General features: G+C 44.0%; 1 protein-coding gene across 11 annotated transcripts in view; it reads right to left on the bottom strand.

Moving 5' to 3' along the window:
- Positions 1-19456, bottom strand: part of adgrb1a (adhesion G protein-coupled receptor B1a) — a 684782-nt gene that overhangs the window by 335739 nt on the left and 329587 nt on the right. For all 11 annotated transcript variants that reach the window (XM_068031354.1, XM_068031357.1, XM_068031358.1 and 8 more), the window contains 2 exons: positions 7674-7782; positions 575-718 (listed from right to left, as the gene is read on the bottom strand). In XM_068031354.1, coding sequence (XP_067887455.1) covers positions 575-718; positions 7674-7782 — 253 coding nt within the window. The remainder of the gene's footprint in view (positions 1-574; positions 719-7673; positions 7783-19456) is intronic.

The raw sequence follows: 19456 nt of genomic DNA, 5'->3' as shown, positions 1-19456 counted from the left end.
ATACGACAGGCTGAATGGCCTCCTCCTGTGTCGTAATTATTCTATGATTCTAGGTAATCGAGTTCCTATTGATATCAAAGGACCTCAATTTCCATGTTAAAAAGGGCCATCATTTGAAACAGACGTTTAGACACAAGGCAGTAGGCCCATTTCAAAACCTAGCCAGATGCCTCACATGTTCATGAGGCTGTAAGGCTACTGACCCCATTTTGAGGGGATTACCACTGCCTGAACTCCAGGAGAAGGCAGTGTGGGCAACACCATGGCAGATTTAGTACTAAAGATATAACAACACATGCAATTATGTAATACATCAACATACTGTTGAAATGATTAAATTTGCTTAGTGCAATGAATTATCTTTGAAGTGCAGTAGATGTTGCTGTGTAGGAAAATAAAATAATTCAGCCCAATAAATTGTGTCTCGCTCCACAAATGTAAAGTAGGTGCTTTTCAATAAAAATCTGACCAGCCTAAGTTGCCAGTTCTTTTATTTTCAATGTATTGGCCAAGCTTTCTATTGAAATGACTGAAGCTCTAATAGTGAAAGGTAATGTGTACAATACCATCTTACCTGTCAATCCTGTTGAAAAGATGCTTTTTGAAACAGTTACTTTATCTTCAGAATTCCTTGCCCAGTCAACCATTCCTCTCCATCCTTTCATTGGGAAGTTGATGTCTGTAGCCCCGTTGGCTGGGCGTTTATAAATACATATGACTGAAAAGGAAACATAGATCAAGATTTTGAATAGATTGAACTTCAAATGTCTGCGAAACATGACTGATAGGTTGCCTACCATTTACTATCACACTAGTAAACTGAACAAGTCATACATTGCCTCAGACTCTTCCAGGGGACACAAGCAATAAAATGTTAGTGCTCATCTGAACTTCCCTCTCCTGTTCCTCTGAACCTCCATATATTACCTTTCTCCTCTCTGAATTTTCATTGCGTTGACATCATGAGTCAAATCTCTGGTTCTTGTTGTATGATTTCCTTTAAGAGTGATGTCCCTTTAACATCTTAGTATACCAATAAGCTAAGTACCAGGATGTATTCATGTGACTCAAAGCCAGATTCACTCTGCAACTGGAACACCAGACAAAGGTTCTGTAAATAGTTTACCCTGTGGTGTTCATACTAGTTTAGTTGTTAATAAACCTGTTGGAGATCTTCAGCAAACTGGGATTCCACACATCTCTTTTATGTTGCAACGGACAACAGTGCCAACTCATTTTTTTTTGCAAAACTGTGGGGTGCCTCACCTCCCTCAGTCTTTCCTTCTTCATATAATCTACAGGTTTTCAGAAGTTAAATTTGGCATCATCCAGTCGTTGCTTCTTAGATTTGCCTCATTTCTTTTCTATTTTCAGTTTTGTCCTGCATTATGGACCTTGGCCTTTTATAGTTAGCTTTCCCAATTTAAAAAATGTTACAGTGAAGCGTATGTTGACTTCCAACAATTTAGAAGATTAAAACATATTTAATTAGGGACAATTCATTATTGCCATAGTTAAGACAGATGGATTATGGAAAAAAGAAGCAATAGCTAAGAAGAGATAGATGGATGGATTTCATTAGAATTGTTGATGAACAGTTGAGATTTCTTACTCAATTTTTCTTTTCTTAATCTCGCCCATTTTCTTCTCTCTTTGCCTGACTTTTCCTGGGGCATCATTGCACAAATGCTAGGACCTCTCCATGAAGGGCAACACAGCCAAGTCTAAACTTATTTTCACCCAATGTCCACAACCTTTTCAGCAAGGGTCATTTGAGTCATTATCAAGTGTGGGTACCATGGATGATTTTGCTTTCCCTAATCCAGGGTGCAGACGTAAACTGCAGAGATCCAGTTGGTGCCGTGGAGGAGATCAGTTAACTCAGAATAAAGGGGGAATTGAATCTGAGACTTACTATTCTAGTTGGTGCAGTTCAATGCTACACCTAGACGTGGAGATCACTGGCAAGGCAGGCATTTATGGCCTCTCCGTCATTACCCTCAGAATGTGGTGTTGAGATTTCTTTCTTGAACCCCTGCGTTCCGTGTGATGAAGGTGATCTCAAAGTGCTGTTATGTAGGGAGGTCAGGCCATATGACCATATTTGTGGGAAGCTGGCTGTGTGCTTGGAGCAACTCACTGATCAGGGAAGAGACATGGGATATCCAACAGAGTTGAGGCAGTTAAATTAAGTTGGTGGGGCAGGGGGAGACGGTAGGGAAGGATCAATCACAGGAGAATGCCACAGATGGTCTAGCATCAAGCTTATTGATTAATCCTTCTCCTGGCCCCTCAAAATCTCCAAGCATACATATCTTTCCATCACTGGATGAAGCATGCACAGTATGCACTCCATCCATTGGTTCTTGAAAACTGTATTGAGGTACTATTGATATCATAAGACCCTAATTTGCATTGTATAATGAGGCTCCTGCTTATTTCCAGTTGGAACCTTGGCCTCCTACGTGAAGGCTCCTGTCAAAATGGCAGTGGGCAGAATGACAGCAGGAATGGAGTGGCCAGTTCTATACTCTGATTTTGACTGTGCTCCCAACCTGCTCCTGGTCTAAAATGAGGATGATGATTGGGGCCTGTTTCTTTAAGATATTTTCCAATTTTACATTTATTTTGCATTGTAGCACTCTTATTGCTGCTCTCAATCCTTTCGGAGCATAGCTCTTCAATCAGATGACTGAGAATATCCCAAGATGACCCATAGTCTGATTTTCTCTCCATTCCCTGAGTGAAAGCGTCCAAGTTCCACTCAATGCCTAGACTGGCAACTAGCCTCAGGGGCACAAATCTCATCCCATCACATTGCAGCATGGTAGACTGGGGTAGCAATATGATGTGTCACCAGTTCTTCATGCACTCTCTGTAAATGTATACACATCCTCCCGAACACAGCTAACTGGCTGCATTGCAGCCTCTAAGTCAAAAGTTGAAGGTTGTGAATCCCGCTCCAGTCAGCTGCGGGAGTCGAGACCAAAGTACTGCCTCTAAATGCTGGGTTGACATCAGTGGAGTACTCCTTTCTGGATGGAATGATTACTAGCTCGGTGGTGATATTCCCTCCTCTGAGTCAGAAAGGTTTGTTTGAGGCACCACTTCAGGTAGTCCAGGAAGCAGATACTGGAGCGTCAGCTCTGAATACTGTATTGGCATCCAGCGAGTGTATCTGCATCTAATGAGTATGGCTCCATCTCCCATTGTAAAGGACAGTGCGGCTCTTTCACCTTCCTTGCAGCTCACCCAGGAAAAGGAACTCCAAAGATTAAAACAGTGATGGGAAACTACCTCCCCTACACTTCCCGACAAAGTGGCTGAAGAACCTCATGGACGAGAATTGTACAAGGGCAAGACCTCAGGCAAAACTCAACAAACAGATGGAAACATACAGTCAGAAATTAATAGCTGGATTTTACCAGCCCCATGGAGAAAGGATTGGAGATGGGGGTTGCTGGGAAGATAGGGGAGAGCCGTGTTAGGACAGCTCCCCAATGCATTTCCACCTCCCGGGAACTTTCCCGGGCTGGTCTGGGAACCGGGTCAGCTGCCCACTCAGTGAAGGCAAGCAGCCAATTAGTGCAATTAAGGCCCCACTTAGGGTCTATTTTATGATGATGCCGGTATTTTACTCCATGTACTAATGACGGGGCCGCGGGAATGCAGCTCTGTCCACTAATCATCCTGCAGAGGGGTTTCCCCTTCTATCCAATAGCCCAACTGGCTTTAGACCTCTTTAATTGATCACTTCCATGAAGGCAGCCAAGGACGCCTCCATGTTGAGGCCCCCTAGCACTCGGCTGCCTGCCTCTCCTTGTGGGGCTGCCAGCCTGACAATGCAGTGGACCCTCCGCCTGCCATCCTTAATAGGACGACAAACGTGGAGGCAGCTAATGAGGAGGCCACCTCCCGGAGGTTGGTACGCTGAAGACATGGGCAGGCTTGGGACCCCCATATGGGTCCAATGTCGGGGTCCTGATACCCACCGGAAAATCCGGCCCTAAGTATCAGTTCCATACTGAACGCAAATCCTTTGGTAACCCAGGTTACCTTTATGTGTATGATAACTAATTCTTGCTAGATAACAATGGGAAATTTCACTGTGGACTAGCTCTCTAATTTTCAAATTCTATTTAATTAACATTCAACTCTGTTGCCCATATTTTTAATTAAGAAATTACCTCATTGAATGTATTTAACTGCAATAATCCTATTTACTATCCACTGGTTCTGCCGTGAAATGAGCAAATGTGTGCAGCAGGTGTGGAAAGGGCCTCAGCTGTAGTTGTTCCCATGCCTATCAGCTGAGGCTCACAGATGAAGAGTATAGAGGATTGAGGGGTGGTCTGATCGAGGAGCTTATGATATTAAAAGGATTCAATATTGTATAAAAAGAAAAAAAAAACTAGTTCCTCTGGTGGAGGAATCAAGATGACGCATGATCTTAAAATTAGAGCATGGTAATTTCTTCACACAAAGGATCATTGAAATCTGGAATTCTCTCCCACAAAAGGCTGTATGGACGCTGGGTCAACTGGAGTTTTCAAGGCTAAGATTGCTAGATTTTTGACAGGTGAAGGTATAATGGAAGCTAAGGCAGGTACATGGAGTTGAAGTACAGATTGGCAATGAACGAATTGAAAGGCCGAGCAGGCTCGAGCAGCTGAATGGTCTGTTCCTCTTTCAATGTTCCTAAGACCACTGTACTGATGTACGAGGGTTTCCAGCAATCATTGAACCATGTCCCAGCATCTTCGGGGAAGGATTGAACAAGATTTCAGGAAAAGAATGTACTTAAACACTGATACAGGCCACTGGATTAGGATGAGTGGGTAAAGCACTTTACTTAATGTTGATTCCACATGTTAAATAGCATTTGTGCTATGTGACACTCCATACAGGAACAGGGAGATTTGTGACGGAGACATCACACTTATGTCAGGAAACAAACCCGCAAGATAGTAACTAATAACTTAATCCACTTCAAACAAAATAAATTGAAGTTCATTTGTGGCCTTGCAGCTCTGAATTTTGAAATTAATTCAGAAGCAAAGTTAAAATACATTGAGGCGAGAGTTATCTTATTTTTGAAAATTATGTTTGACATTCACAAAGAGAGCGAGAAATCAATAAAAATAATCCCCTCGAGCAAAACTGCTTTGCAAAACTCAATTACAGAACATGTACATTTTCCACACTTCCTTATGGAAGCATTGCCAGAAAATATGGCCTCTCCTTGCTTGGGTTGTATTCCCCTGATTGCTTCAATTTATTGTAGTGAACACTTTAAAATTATAGTACTTTGGAACGCTTCATTTTCATAACTAAAGCCAGCTGATACAAACACATTGAATTATTCAATACAATCCATTTACAGGTAATGAGTGCTGCAATATTGAATAAAAAATATAATAAAAAGCCTGAATCTACATAAATAATTATACAATTATAAAACAACTAATGAATATGGAAATGTTTTAACTGCAGTACAGTATATTTCCCACTAAGGCTCTTCTGATGCTATGTACTCTACATAATGTACCCTAATGTATTAAATCATTTGGATTTCATTTGAATCATAGTTCAGCAAGTTATGTAATAAATGAACACTTTCATCCCCTGCACAAACATCTTCTACCTACGATTTGTGGAACAGAGAATTTGCGTTCATCTCCATAGAATCCAGATCTTTAGGCACAAATTCAGGTGAGTGTTCACGTTATTGGCATCTTCATTTAGATTTATGCACTTCATTTCTTACCCCTCCCTTCGTCTGTAACCTCCTCCAGCCTTACAACTCTCCAACTCTCCAAGATACCTGCACTCCTCAATTCTAGCCTTTTGAGCATCCCCGATTTTAATTGTTCAACCATTGGCAGAGGTGCTTTTAGCTGCTTGGGCCCTGAGGTCTGGAAATTCCTCCCTAAACCTGTCCGCCTCTCTTCTCTTTCCTCCATTAAGGTACTCCTTAAAACCTCTTCCTTTTACTCAGCTTTTGGTCATCTGCCCTAATATCTCCTTATGATCTCTTTGATAACGCTCCTGTGAAGCACCTTGAGAATTTTTGCTATGCTAAAGGTGCTATACAAATGCATGTAGCTGTCATCGTTGCGGGTTTCATTAGTTCTGATGGCACGTGCCTTAATGTGTTTGCCTAAAAATATTAATTTGTAGATTACTTAAGTGCATTAATGACTGGAGTAAAACAGTTCCACAACTGCATTCAACAAAACAGCAGAACATCATTTGAGCCGAGAGATGAAGTTATGCCTTTATTATTTATGTACCTTTTTGAAACTGCACTGACTGAGGAGAGCAAGAGGCACTTGTGGTACGTTTGTTACAGAACAGTGACATTTACAAGACGTGAGGATATTTTGGCCCATTCCTCCTTCCTCCAGCTGCTCCATTTGTCTGACATTCACAGCTCTCCTGACTGTGGGAATAACTACATAGGATGGCAGTGAGTGGGGGAATGGCAGAGGTGGTAGGTGGGGGTTAACTGCCCATGTGTTTCCAGTGAGACACCATGGTTTTCAATTAGTTTTGTACCTGTCCACGGCAATATGAGAACATGCCTTTTTGAACTGGAGGCATATAGTTCATGTTGAATGCCACCCTATTTATCCATTATTCATAGCAATTATGTTTGATCTCCCACACACTCTCATAATGTGTATAAAGTTTCAGATTTAGATTGTCTTCTTAACCTGGATGTATTTAACCGCTCCCAACAGTTCGTTCCTTTTCCCTTTAATATTGCAAATCGATACATACACACAATGGGGGGAATTTTAACAGGGCCTTGGAGGTGGGTTTGGAGGTGTGGGTGAGGAAAATGAGAAAAAATGATGGCAATCGCTGAGGCATGCAATTGTACCCCTTCTGGAAGATTGTGCTGGCAGTTCCGCTGCTGTGGCGATCAGGTTCGTGACCCAAAATTGGCCCTGCCAAGAAAAATTGAAGGAGTGCTGCAATGTTAGAAGTGCTGTTTTCAGATGGCGTGTTAAACTGAGGCCCTATCTGCCCTCCCTGGCAGACATAAAAATCTATTGGCACTATTCAGAGAAAAGCAGGGAAGTGGAGTTCTCCCAAACTCCTGGCAAACATTAATTCCTCAACAAACACAAAAAAACATTTGCTTGCTGCTGGTGGGACCTTGCTGTATGCAAATTCGCTGTCAAGTTTCTCTGTAGTATTATCGTGACTGGACCACAAAAAAAACCTTCACTGGTTGTACTGGCTTTGGAGGTTTTCTGAGGTTGTGAAAGGCACTACATAAAAGAAAATTCTTTCTTCTTGTATTTTGTAAAAACCTGTTTTAAACAGAAGAGCTGAAATCTTGGGAAATGTAGAGTTCTGAGGCTTTTTCTAGTTTTAACTGGTGAGTTTTCGTGGAGGATTGATGAATGCTGGGCTTCGGTCAAAGAGTACAGAACATGAACTACTGTAAAGGTGAATAGAAAGCAATATGGTACGCTGGAGCTCTGGATCAGGCCGAGTTGCTCCACTGTGGCCCATCTGGGATTCCTGTTATTGGCTGGCATCCCCACCATGGGAAGAGACAATAATGCCAGTGAGCAGAGGAATGAAGTCGAAAGCTGATTTCAATTTGATGCAACATATCACAAGGACATTTTAGAAATGAAAAAAGAATCTCGGCACACCTAAATTTTCTGTAACGAGGTAGGAGTCCCTGAAGTCACTCATTCGAAAGCCAATGACATCAATAAAATTCTCAACAGTTTGCATCACTTCCTTTGCATTTGGTCCAGTCTGTAAGATGAAATGAAACATTATATGAATTAGAGCAGTCACATGCTCAAAATGTATTACTTCAAGAGACAACACTCTTTAACAAGCTGAACAATTAATTGACAACTAGCACCATTCTGCCTTAATAGAAAAGCAGAATATTTTTTAAAAGGTGTGAAACTTCGAAATGTTGATGTTCAGAGAGACATGGGTGTAACTCATACGAAGTACACAGAATTAGCACACAGGTGCAGCAAGCAATTAGGAAGGCAAATGGCATGTTGGCCTTTATTGCAAGGGGATTGGAGCACAAGAATAAGGAAGCCTTGCTACAATTGTACAGGACTTTGGTGAGATCACACCTGGAGTACTGTGTGCAGTTTTGGTCTCAATACTGCAGGAAGGATACATTTGCCTTGGAGGCAGTACAGCGAAGGTTTGTTAGATTGGTTCCTGAGATGAGAGGCTGTGTAAATTGGGGCTGTACTCTCTGGAGTTCAGAAGGATGAGCAATGAGCTCATTGAAACATACAAAATTCTGAAGGGGACTTGACAGGGTAGACACTGAAAGGTTGTTTCCCCTGGCTGGGGAATCTAGAACAGGGGACACAGTCTCAGGATAAGAGGTTGGTCATTTCGGACTGAGATAAAGAGAAATTTCTTCACTCAAAGAGTTGCGAATCTTTGGAATTCCCGATCCCAGAAGGTTGTGGATGCACCATCACTGAATATATTTAAGGCCGAGAGAGACAGATTTTTGATTTCTCAGGGAAACAAGGGATATGAGAAGCGGGTGGGAAAATGGGAGTTGAGGCAGAAAATCAGCCATGATTGTATTGAACGGCGGAGCAGGCTCAAGGACCCATATCGTCTAGTCCTGCTCCTATTTTTTATGTTCTTATTTGTAACAATGATTAGGCAAGCAGTGCAATGTGCCATCTGCCATCCCCTCCCCTACTATTTTCTTTCCTTCTGTCATGTGAAGTTATGGCTCCACATATTACCAGCAGCTCTCCTGTTGATCACTCAAGTCGTCATTCTTCCGAGTGTCTACACGCTATTTTTTGTGATAGGCACCATATTCAGCCCAATTCTGTTCTTAACAGAAGTTCACATGTATATACTTTACAAAAGCAGGAACTTCATCTGTTTTTTCTTATTTCTGAGGCAACGTGTGGCATTCCTCTTACTGCCCTGTTCAAGATCAACTAACTCAGCAGAAGCAAGGGTCAAGTATAGGACCATCCTGGTTTGTATGAAGTATCACTTCAAGTAGTGCATAATGTTGGGATGAGTAGCAGAGGAAGGAAGTCTGTAATAATTCTACATTTTCACTTTCTCCCCCCTTTGCTCCAAAAATAGCAACCATGCCTTCAACCACCTAAGCCCCATGCTCTGGATCACCCTAGCTGAACTCTTACACTTTTCTTCCTTAAAACCCATGTCTTTGGCCAAGTTTTTGGTTCCCTCTATGAATATCTCCTCCTTTGGCTCAGCATCCATTTAACTCTGATTCTCTGTGAAGCACCTTGGGACATTTTTCTACATTAAAGACACTTTATAAATGCAAGTTGTTGTTGCTTGGGAATTTGCAAACTTAAATTGTAAATTTGAAATGTTGAAATAAGTTTTAAGGTACTTATGGATAAGGATAAGAGTAGTCCTCGGGTGAAGGCGCTGAATTGGGGGAAGGCTAATTATAACAATATTAGGCAGGAACTGAAGAATTTAGATTGGGGGCGGTTGTTTGAGGGTAAATCAACATCTGACATGTGGGAGTCTTTCAAACGTCAGTTGATTAGAATCCAGGACCAGCATGTTCCTGTGAGGAAGAAGGATAAGTTTGGCAAGTTTCGGGAACCTTGGATAACGTGGGATATTGTGGGCCTCGTCAAAAAGAAAAATGAAGCATTCATAAGGGCTGGAAGGCTAGGAACAGATGAATCCCTTGAGGAATATAAAGACAGTAGGAAGGAACTTAAGCAAGGAGTCAGGAGGGCTAAAAGGGGTCATGAAAAGTCATTGGCAAACAGGATTAAGGAAAATCCCAAGGCTTTTTATACGTATATAAAGAGCAAGAGGGTAACCAGGGAAAGGGATGGCCGACTCAAGGACAGAGAAGGGAATCTATGTGTGGAGCCAGAGGAAATGGGTGAGGTGCTAAATGAGTACTTTGCATCAGTATTCATCAAGGAGAAGGACTTGGTGGATGATGAGCCTAGGGAAGGGAGTGTAGATAGTCTCAGTCATCTTATTATCAAAAAGGAGGAGGTGTTGGGTGTCTTGCAAAGCGTTAAGGTAGATAAGTCCCCAGGGCCTGATGGGATCTACCCCAGAATACTGAGGGAGGCAAGGGAAGAAATTGCTGGGGCCTTGACAGAAATCTTTGCATCCTCATTGGCTGCAGGTGAGGTCCCAGAGGACTGGAGAATAGCCAATCTTGTTCCTTTGTTTAAGAAGGGTAGCAAGGATAATCCAGGAAATTATAGGCCGGTGAGCCTTACGTCAGTGGTAGGGAAATTATTAAAGAGGATTCTTCGGGACAGGATTTACTCCCATTTGGAAACATGGCAGCATGGTTTTGTGAAGGGGAGGTCGTGTCTCACTAATTTGATTGAGTTTTTTGAGGAAGTGACAAAGATGATTGATGGAGGAAGGGCAGTGGATGTTATCTGTATGGACTTCAGTGAAGCCTTTGACAAGGTCCCTCATGGCAGACTGGTACAAAAGGTGAAGTCACAAGGGATCAGAGGGGAGCTGGCAAGATGGATACAGAACTGGCTCGGTCATTGAAGACAGCGGGTAGCAGTGGAAGGGTCCGTTTCTGAATGGAGGGATGTGACTAGTGGTGTTCCACAGGGATCAGTGCTGGGACCTTTGCTCTTTGTAGTATATATAAATGATTTGGAGGAAAATGTAGCTGGTCTGATTAGTAAGTTTGCGGACGACACAAAGGTTGGTGGAGTTGCGGACAGTGATGAGGATTGTCAGAGGATACAGCAGGATATAGATCGGTTGGAGACTTGGGCGGAGAAATGGCAGATGGAGTTTAATCCGGACAAATGTGAGGTAATGCATTTTGGAAGGTCTAATGCAGGTGGGAAGTATACAGTAAATGGCAGAACCCTTAGGAGTATTGACAGGCAGAGACATCTGGGCGTACAGGTCCACAGGTCACTGAAAGTGGCAACGCAGGTGGATAAGGTAGTCAAGAAGGCATACGGCATGCTTGCCTTCATCGGTCGGGGCATCGATTATAAAAATAGGCAAGTCATAGTGCAGCTGTACAGAACTTTAGTTAGGCCACACTTAGAATATTGCGTGCAATTCTGGTCGCCACACTACCAGAAGGACATGGAGGCTTTGGAGAGGGTACAGAAGAGGTTGACCAGGATGTTGCCTGGTCTGGAGGGCATTAGCTATGAGGAGAAGTTGGATAAACTCGGATTGTTTTCACTGGAACGACGGAGGTGGAGGGGCGACCTGATAGGTGTTTACAAAGTTATAAGCAGCATGGACAGAGTAGATAGTCAGAAGCTTTTTCCCAGGGTGGAAGAGTCAGTTACTAGGGGACATAGGTTTAAGGTGCGAGGGGCAAAGTTTAGAGGGGATGTGCAAGGCAACTTCTTTACACAGAGGGTGGTGAGTGCCTGGAACTTGCTGCCGGGGGAGGTGGTGGAAGCAGGTACCATAGAGATGTTTAAGAGGCATCTTGACAAATACATGAATAGGATGGGACTAGAGGGATACGGACCCCGGAAGTGCAGAAGGTTTTAATTTAGGCAGGCATCAAGATCGGCGCAGGCTTGGAGGGCCGAATGGCCTGTACCTGTGCTGTACTGTTCTTTGTTCTTTATTCTTTGTTCTTTGTTCTTTGAAATACAACAGCTTCAGAATGGCTATTTCAGTTCTTAAACTTTGGGAAGTGGAATGACAAAGGAGGCGAGCAAGGATCATGCTGCTCAATGGCTTAGAAACAGCTCTAGGGTTGAATTTAAACTTCACCAGCCAGGCAATAATCTAGCAGAGTAGACTACTCACCCTTTCTAGACACCACCCGATTTTCAGTCCATGAATCTGGTGGGTTCTTTAACATTCTGCCAGATTACCATCCAGACAGTGAAGATCAAATCTACCCCAGTTGTGACTCAGTTGATAGCACTCTCACCTCTGAGTCAGAAGATTGTGGGTTTAAGCCCCACTCCAGGACCTGAGCACAAAAGTCTAGGCTGACACTCTGTGTAGTACTGAAGGAGTGCTGCACGGTCAGAGGTGCTGTCTTTTGGATGATATATTAAACTGAGGCCCCGTCTGCCCTCTTGCATGGACATAAGAGATTCTGTGACACTATTTTGAAGAAGAGCAGGGGAGTTATCTCCGTATCATGGGCAATATTTATTCCCTCAATCGTCACAAAGGCTACGGGCCAAGTGCTGGAAAATGGGATTAGAATACATAGGTGCTTGATGGCCGGCACGGAGACGATGGGCCGAAGGGCCTGTTTCTGTGCTGTATAACTCTATGACTCTGTGACTCAATGACAAAAAGAACAGGTTATCTGGTCATTACCACATTACTGTTTATGGGAGCTTGCTGTGTGCAAATTGGCTGCCGTGTTTCCTAAATTACGACAGTGGATCACTTTCAAAAGTACTTCATTGGTTGTAAGGCATGTTAGGACATCCTGAGTTTGTGAAAGGCGCTACATAAACTAAAATTTTTTCTTTCTTTCTTTCAACCCTCAATTTCTCAAATCTGCTACTTTGCTCTGTGAAAACTGTGTAGGTTTGGATTTTAGAATTTTGATCCCCCTCAAATTCCTTCTCCCCTCTGTTGTAGCAACTTTGTCCATTTATTTAGATTTGCCAGGCTTATTTTAGTGTCCACAGGGAAAGAAAAGCCAATGAGAAACCAAGAGAACTCAATAGAAAAGGATAGCACAGGAAAGCAGAGTGAACTAGAGAAGAGCAGATAGCGAACTTAATAGAGAGAGACACAGAGAAAAAAAGCACAGACAGACAAGAGGGAAGGAAGAGACAAAAATAGAGGCTGAAAGAACTGGGAAAAGAGAGATATATACAAACGCAAAAGGGAAAGGAGAGGAGGGAGATGAAGAAGGGGAGAGGGGAAGGCAGGGGGAGGGAAAGAATGCATGAACGTGTGGGAGTTACGCATTCAAATGTGTGCCAGGAGAAAAAAGAGTAGAGAGGAAGAAAGGGACTAAGAGAAGTTAAGTGGGAAAGAGAGATACACAAAGGAAGGAGAAGACAGCAATAGAAAGGAAGGAAAAGATGCAGAGCGTCATGCAGGTCCCCACCTGCCAATAATGAGGCATATTAATTTTGTCATACGAACATTGATTTTAAACTTGCTGGGAAGAAGAGAAGGCCTGTTACAAGGGCTGCCAGACACTTGGCTGAAAAAAATATTTGCATACTAACAGATAGTGTTTGTGGAGACAAAAGAACCATTCCCTGACACATTCAACCCACAATGGATTTTAATCACCAGACAGACATTGAAAGTGTAAAGAAGAGCATTCCAGAGACTGCTAAGGAGATACAATCCACAACAGCCACGACTAGTTAAACCAGCTGGTCACATGACTAACTGGCTGGTGCAGGGTTTTCTGAACTAGCCATAGAGTTTTTGAACTCAGAAAGACTGTTTGCTCCTAGAGTGAGAAGACCTCTCCTGTGTGCTCCCATCTCTTTCTCACAAGCCTCTGGACCCACTGGGGACACATGAACTTCAAGACAGAAAAGTCTCCTACAATGAACAAGGTTTAAGAAGAATACTGGGCCCCAACGAAAAGCAAGACCTACCTACAATCAAAGAAATTACAGCGAGTTCGAAGAACAGTAACCAAAACCATCTTTAGATATTGCCTCAAACTTATTTCTTCTGATCTTTTCTGTCTCTATCTGCATGTGCGTATACGTATGCATCTTAGCGTGGGCACGTCGCAGATCCGTAGGCGTTAACTGAATTAGAGTTTAAGTTTAATAAAGTTCAACCTTTTCTCTTTAAAGAAAAGAAAACCTGTTTGGCTAATTTCTTTGCCGAATTGGGAGTTCATGAACAAGGATTCACTAAGAGGGTGCTAAAAAAAACCATGTGTTTAAAATTAAACCCTGTTACTGTAAGACCAGGTGAAGGCTGTGAGGGAACCCTAGACACCTTTCTCACCTGGTCATAACAAGAGATAAATACTTGACATTGACAGTCAATGGCAGTACCATCATCAAATCCACCACCATCAAAATCCTGGGGGTTACCATTGACTAGAAATTTAACTAAACCAGCCACATCAATAATAGGGCCAAAAGGGCAGACCAGAGGCTGGGAATTCTATGGCAAGTAACTCACCTCCTGACTCACTGAAGATTTCCCACCATCACTAGGAGTATGATAGAATACTCTCCACTTGCCTGGATGATTGCAGCTTCAGCAACACTCATGCAGCTCAACACAACATAGGACAAAGCAATGTGCATAATTAGCACCCCATCTACCATCAATGCACCATGGTAGCAGTGTATACCATCTATAAGATATACTGCAGCAATTCACAGGGCTTCTTCGATAGCACCTTCTATACAAGGACAAAAGCAGCAGGCACATGGGAACAGCACTACCTCCAAGTCACACACAATTCTGACTTGGAAATACATCGCCATTTCTTCATCGTTGCTGGGTCCTATCTAACAGCACTGTGGGAATTCCTTCACCATATGGACTGCAGTGGTCCCACCATCTTACCAAAGGCAATTAGAGATGAGCAGTAAATGGTAGCATTGCCAGGATTGCTGACATCCCATGAATGATTTAAAAAAATACGCAGGAGTGAAGGGTATGTGTGCATGTGTGAGAGAGAGAGAAGGAAACAAAACTAACACAGAAAAGTGAGATAGGAACATGCAAAGATCTGAGATAAGCCATTCTTGGCAGGCTTACTGGAATCAGCATCCTTAAAGGGCGTGAAAATTTTTTTGTGGGAGTTGATTAAAAAAAAATTTTTTTTGTAGAACTACTGAATTAGATTGTTTTAGATTTTCTCGGTGGCCATGTGCTTGTATTCTTCTACAAACAGTCAGATTTGAGGCTCAATCATTAACTTCATAAATGGATGGAAAAAGAAAGAATTACATTTTCCTCACCTCACAACACTTCCTTCTGGCTGCCTCTTGCCCAGCTTCCCCCATTTTCTTCCCATATTTCCCCTCCTACCTCCTTGAAGATGGTGACTCATCCCTAGACATCAGATTTTAAGTATCTTACCCAAGTAGTTATTCTTCATGAGTAAGCATAGACGATGAATGCTGATAGATTATTCAACTGCAGGGGCATCACAGCCAAGTCTCAACCATTATCTCACAGTTTCTAGCAGGGGTAATCAAGCAAGTACCCAAGCCAATATTTCCCTACCTAGCCCAGGGATGCTGATGCCAAAAGTTTTTTGTAGGTACATCGAAGTCTGACAAAATAAGATTACCACCCATGCCCCGCAACTACCACCCAGCACCCCCCATGCACCCCCCTCCCCCTGCCCCCCCAGAGAGTTCAGCAGCTTACTGACATTGTATAGGTTCAAGGATAAGGGGTGGTCACTTGTGCAAGTTATTGAAGGGTTAGCCTTTGGAAGCAGACCACTGTAAGAAATACATATCTGAGAAACAGCAGGAGAATATTAAAAGATAAAAAGACTGAAATCAGTGAGAAAAGTTAACACAAATTATTTGAATGAATTTAGAAATGAAATTGTACAGTAAATGCCACCCACTTCTTGCGAACAAACAAAACACAGTATGAAAAGTTCTGCGTCATTTTGTGTTAATGGAAAAATGGCTCTTAGTTTTTGTTCCAGTCCAACCCAATCACCTTTGTTAGTGGATCCTTCAGCTGAAGCTGTCTCGGTTAGTCTCTGCTCCTTCTTGATTTGTTACCAGGCAACACACCCTTAATGGTGATTACAGAACATATACAGTAAAAATCTCATTACCACCATCCTCACTTTGTGTCACCTCATCCATGATAGTAACTATAGCAGCAGAATACTTGCCTCAGATATATGAGAACTGTTAACACATTTTTTCCTTTGGCACTTTTTACCCAATAAAGTGCAATTCTAGAAGCCTCGGCACTTTAACCAGTTTGTTCCCACAAAAACAGATTAAAGCATTGTTTGACGATGCTTAAATTTTGCCAGGTCCTTTTTAGTCAAAAGGGTAGGCAGTGGCGTAGTGGTATTGTCACTGGACGAGTAACCCAGAGACCCAGGGTATCTCACAGCAGAAGGTGGAATTGGAATTTAATTGATAAATCTGGAATTAATAGCTAGTCCCGGAATAGAGGGATATGGTCCCCGGAAGTGCAGAAGGTTTTAGTTTAGGCAGGCATCAAGATCGGCGCAGGCTTGGAGGGCCGAATGGCCTGTTCCTGTGCTGTACTGTTCTTTGCTCTTTGTTCTACTGATGGCCATGAAACCATTGTCGATTGTTGTAAAAACCCATCTGGATCACTAATGTCCTTTAGGGAAGGAAATCTGCTGTCCTTTCCTGGTCTGGCCTACATGTGACTCCAGACCCACAGCAATGTGGTTAACTCTTACATGCCCTCTGAAATGGCCTAGCAAGCCACTCAGTTGTACCTAACCGCTACGAAGTCAATAAAAAGGAATGAAACCGGACGGACCACCCGGCATCGACCTGGGCACCGGAAACGACAAGGGCAAACCCAGCCCTGTCGACCCTGCAAAGTCCTCCTTACTAACATCTGGGGGCTTGTGCCAAAGTTGGGAGAGCTGTCCTACAGACTAGTCAAGCAACAGCCTGACAAAATCATACTCACGGTATGATTATACCTTACAGACAATGTCCCAGACTCTGCCAACACCATCCTCGGGTAGCCATATAAATACCGTAGCTAGAAGAGCAGGTCAAAGGCTGTCCCACCGGCAGGACAGACCCACCAGAGGTGGTGGCACAGTGGTATACAGTAGGGAGGGAGTTGCCCTGGGAGTTCTCAACATCGACTCCGGACCCCGTGAAGTCTCATGGCATCAGGTCAAACATGGGCAAGGTAACCTCCTACTGATTTCCACCTACCGCCCTCCCTCAGCTGATGACTCAGTACTCCTCCATGTTGAACACCACTTGGAGGAAGCACTGAAGGTGGCAAGGGCACAAAATGTACTCTGGGTGGGGGACTTCAATGTCCATCACCAAGAGTGGCTTGGTAGCACCAGTAGTGACCGAGCTGGCTGAGTCCTAAAGGACATAGCTGCTAAACTGGGTCTGCGGCAGGTGGTGGGGGAACCAACACGAGGGAAAAACATACTTGACCTCGTCCTCACCAATCTGCCTGCCGCAGATGCTTCTGTCCATGACTGTATTGGTAGGAGTGACCACCGCACAGTCCTTGTGGAGACGAAGTCCCACCTTCACATTGAGGATACCGTCACCATGTTGTGTGACACTATCACCGTGCTAAATGGGATAGATTTCTAACAGATCTAGCAATGCAAAGCTGGGCATCCATGAGGCGCTGTGGGCCATCAGCAGCAGCAGAATTGTACTCAACCACAATCTGTAACCTCATGGCCCGGCATATCCCCCACTCTACCATTACCATCAAGCCAGGCGACGAACCCTGGTTCAATGAAGAGTGCAGGAGGGCATGCCAGGAGCAGCACCAGGCATACCTCAAAATGAGGTGTCAACCTGGTGAAGCTACAACACAGGACTACTTGCATTCCAAACTGCGTAAGCAGCGTGCGATAGACAGAGCTAAGCGATCCCATAACCAACAGATCAGATCTAAGCTCTGCAGTCCTGCCACATCCAGCCGTGAATGGTGGTGGACAATTAAACAACTAACTGGAGGAGGTGGCTCCACAAATATCCCCATCCTCAATGGTGGGGTTGTCCAAAACTAGGGGGCACTGTTTTAAAATTAGGGGTCACACTTTTAGGACAGAGATGAGGAGAAATATTTTCTCTCAGAGGGTTGTTCTGCCTCAGAAGTGGTGGAGGCGGGGTCATTGAATAATTTTAAGGCGGGGTAATCCTCAATGATGGGGGAGCCCAGCACATCAGTGCGAAAGATAAGGCTGAAGCATTTGCAACAATCTTCAGCCAGAAGTGCCAAGTTGATGATCCATCTCGGCCACCTCCTGAAGTCCCCAGCATCACAGATGCCAGACTTCAGCCAATTCGGTTCACTCTGTGTGATATCAAGAAACGACAGAAGGCACTGGATACTGCAAAAGCTGTGGGCCCTGACAATATTCCAGCAATAGTACTGAAGACCTGTGCTCCAGAACTTTCTGCGCCTTTAGCCAAGCTGTTCCAGTACAGTTACAACACTGGCATCTGCCCTGCAATATGGAAAATTGCCCAGGTATGTCCTGTACACAAAAAGTAGGACAAGTCCAACCCCGCCAATTACCGCCCCATCAGCCTACTCTCAATCATCAGTAAAGTGATGGAAGATGTCATCAACAATGCTATCAAGTGGCACTTGCTTAGCAATAATCTGCTCAGTGACGCTCAGTTTGGGTTCCGCCAGGGCCACTCAGCCCCTTACATTACAGCCTTGGTTCAAACATGGAAAGAAGAGCTGAACTCAAGAGGTGAGGTGAGAGTGACTGCCCTTGACATCAAGGCAGCATTTGACCGAGTATGGCATCAAAGAGCCCTAGCAAAACTGAGGTCAATGGGAATCAGGGGGAAATCCCTCCGCTGGCTGGAGTCATACCTAGCGCAAAGGAAGATGGTTGTGGTTGTTGGAGGTCTAACATCTGAGCTCCAGGACATCACTGCAGGAGTTCCTCGGGGTAGTGTCCTAGACCAACCATCTTCAGCTGCTTCATCAATGACTTTCCTTCAATCATAAAGTCAGAAGTGGGGATGTTCGCTGATGATTGCACAATGTTCAGCACCATTCGTGACTCCTCAGATACTAAAGCAGTCCGTGTAGAAATGCAGCAAGACCTGGACAATATCCAGGCTTGGGCTGAGAAGTGGCAAGTAGCATTCACGCCACACAAGTGCCAGGCAATGACCATCTCCAACAGGAGAGAATCTAACCATCTCCCCTTGACATTCAACGGCATTACCATTGCTGAATCCCCCACTATCAACATCCTAGGGGCTACCATTGACCAGAAACTGAACTGGAGTAGCCATATAAATACCGTAGCTACAACAGCAGGTCAAAGGCTAGGAATCCTGAAGCGAGTAACTCACCTCCTGACTGCCCAAAGCCTGTCCACCATCTACAAGACACAGTCAGGAGTGTGATGGAATACTCTCCACTTGCCTGGATGGGTGCAGCTCCAACAACACTCAAGAAGCTCAACACCATCCAGGACAAAGCAGCCCGCTTGATTGGCACCCCCTCCACTCACAGTGGCAGCAGTGTGTACCATCTACAAGATGCACTGCAGTAATGCACCAAGGCTCCTTAGACAGCACCTTCCAAACCCACGACCTCTCCCAACTAGAAGGACAAGGGCAGCAAATACATGGGAACACCACCACCTGCAAGTTCCCCTCCAAGTCACACACCATCCTGACTTGGAACTATATCGCCATTCCTTCACTGTCGCTGGGTCAAAATCCTGGAACTCCCTTCCTAACAGCACTGTGGGTATACCTACCCCAAATGGACTGCAGCGGTTCAAGAAGGCAGC

The sequence above is a fragment of the Heterodontus francisci genome, chromosome 5, assembly GCF_036365525.1.
Source record: "Heterodontus francisci isolate sHetFra1 chromosome 5, sHetFra1.hap1, whole genome shotgun sequence".
NCBI classification, from domain to species: Eukaryota; Metazoa; Chordata; class Chondrichthyes; order Heterodontiformes; family Heterodontidae; genus Heterodontus; species Heterodontus francisci.
Note: the sequence above shows the minus strand (reverse complement) of the source record. Positions and strands in the feature narration are given on the sequence as shown.